This window comes from Aphanomyces astaci (assembly GCF_000520075.1).
Source record: "Aphanomyces astaci strain APO3 unplaced genomic scaffold supercont1.4, whole genome shotgun sequence".
In the NCBI taxonomy this organism is placed as follows: Eukaryota; Oomycota; class Saprolegniomycetes; order Saprolegniales; family Verrucalvaceae; genus Aphanomyces; species Aphanomyces astaci.
In genome coordinates, this window is record NW_009798267.1 from 1,784,450 (window position 1) to 1,786,560 (window position 2,111).

A 2,111-nucleotide genomic window follows, 5' to 3' on the forward strand; every position below is an offset into this window, starting at 1 on the left:
GGCATAAAGTCTTCGAGCGCGTCGTCGTACGCCTTGAGCGAGAGTTTAATCTCGTCATTCGATTGGGCAATACGCGCCGCCTGGATCTTCTGCGTGAGTTTACGCAGGACGTCCACGTGCTTGGTGGCGAGGTCGTCGTACTTGCGATACGCTTCCTCGGGGGACGTTTGCAGCTACACCATCGAGTAAAAAACGTGTGATGGATTACCCCCTCTACTCTCCTTGCAATAAAATATACATCGTCATATATATATATATATATACATTGCACACTAGTGGCCATGTCGTTAGTTTAGCAGACTAGTGGCCATATATATATATATATATATATATACATTGCACACTAGTGGCCATGTCGTTAGTTTAGCAGACTAGTGGCCATGTATATAATATATATATATATATACATTGCAAACTAGTGGCCATGTCGTTAGTTTAGCAGACTAGTGGCCATGTATATAATATATATATATATATACATTGCAAACTAGTGGGCATGTCGTTAGTTTTGGTGTACCGACCGTGACACTGGCATCGACAAACTCGAAAAAGTCCTTGGACAGCAACTGAAACGTCAAGTGCGTGTTTTCGGCTAGGACGTCCGCCATGAGGTCGTGGAATCCGTGCTTCATGTACAGAATCTAAAATTCCCATCAATCAATCCATCCCAGTATTCGACTAGTGTACGGATACACTGTACGGATACGGACGTACCAGCAGATTCGAAAACGTTTCGACGGGGAACGGTGGGTTTTGCAGCAAAAAGTTGAGCTTTTTAAACCCGCTGTTCGGGTCCACGTCCATGTTCATCAGGCCAAAGTTGTGCAGCGACACCTAAGCCATATAAAAATATATATATATTTAAATATATCGTTTAGAACAAGCCATTGTGGCTGCGCAACTTCTCACAAATGATTGTAGACACGGTATACAAACTTCAAATGGGTTCAACGGTCCCAATTAATGTATGTGTGCTGTGCCTACCGAGTCAAGCTCTTCTTCGGCGCGAGGCGGCATGTCCAGGAGGGCATCGCGCGAACCCTGCCAATAGGTTCGTATGGGTCAAATATATATATATATCGTTGTTGGATCAAATATATATATATATCGTTGTTGGATCAAATATATATATATATCATTGTTGAATCATATATATATATCGTTGTTGAATCAAATATATATATATCGTTGTTGGATCAAATATATATATATATCGTTGTTGGATCAAATATATATATATATCGTTGTTGGATCAAATATATATATATATCGTTGTTGGATCAAATAACTATATATATATATATATATATATATATATAAATATATCGGACTTTGAAGTTTTTCATGTCGTATTCGATCGCCGCCTTCAAGTTGAACGCTTCAACGAGGGCGGTTTCCCGCAGGACGGTCGAGTTGCGCACGCTCTTGACGTCCGAGTTGCTCTCGCTTTTGCTGCCCACGCTTAGCTCGGGATGGTCCCGGACCTAATAGCAATTCAACTCAGGAATCGTATAAGTGTTTTTGAGATCTCTACGTTTCAAAGAGTATATATATATATATATACTTCGAAGTATAATGAAATACGAGTACTGTAGAAGTTCTCTGCCGCAAAGAACACATGTCAACTGCGAATATATATATATATACATATGGGTATATATATATATACATATGGGTATATATATATACATATGGGTATATATATACTTCGTATATTGGATGGTGATGTTCGAGTAGTTTCCTGTGGCGCGAACGGCACACTTGAATATGTATATATATATATATATATTCGTGTACGTATTTCATTATATATATACCTACCTATTCATGTATGTTTCTCATTGCATATATATATGTAAATTCATATATGTCTTTCATTATATATGTATACGTACGCCCTTTTCAATGATTTCAGCGATCTGGCGCATGGCGTTGCCGTATTGTTTGAGCCGAAAAAAGCACAGCGCAATGTTGTAGCACAAGTCCGACTGGTACCTACATATATATATATATATCGATGAGAATATAATCATCACATGAACAATCAACATGGGAGAAAGCAGGAATACATATATATATATATATATATATTGTAGGGCTGCAGAAACCAA

At 38.4% G+C, this 2,111-nt stretch overlaps 1 protein-coding gene across 1 annotated transcript in view; it reads right to left on the reverse strand.

Annotated features, from left to right (window-relative positions):
• Positions 1-2,111, reverse strand: part of H257_02763 (hypothetical protein) — an 8,560-nt gene that overhangs the window by 4,706 nt on the left and 1,743 nt on the right. Inside the window, exons 6-11 of the mRNA XM_009826558.1 lie at positions 1,896-1,995; positions 1,332-1,484; positions 985-1,041; positions 715-834; positions 522-641; positions 81-173 (exon numbers count right to left, since the gene is read on the reverse strand). Of these exons, the coding sequence (XP_009824860.1) occupies positions 81-173; positions 522-641; positions 715-834; positions 985-1,041; positions 1,332-1,484; positions 1,896-1,995 (643 nt within the window). The remainder of the gene's footprint in view (positions 1-80; positions 174-521; positions 642-714; positions 835-984; positions 1,042-1,331; positions 1,485-1,895; positions 1,996-2,111) is intronic.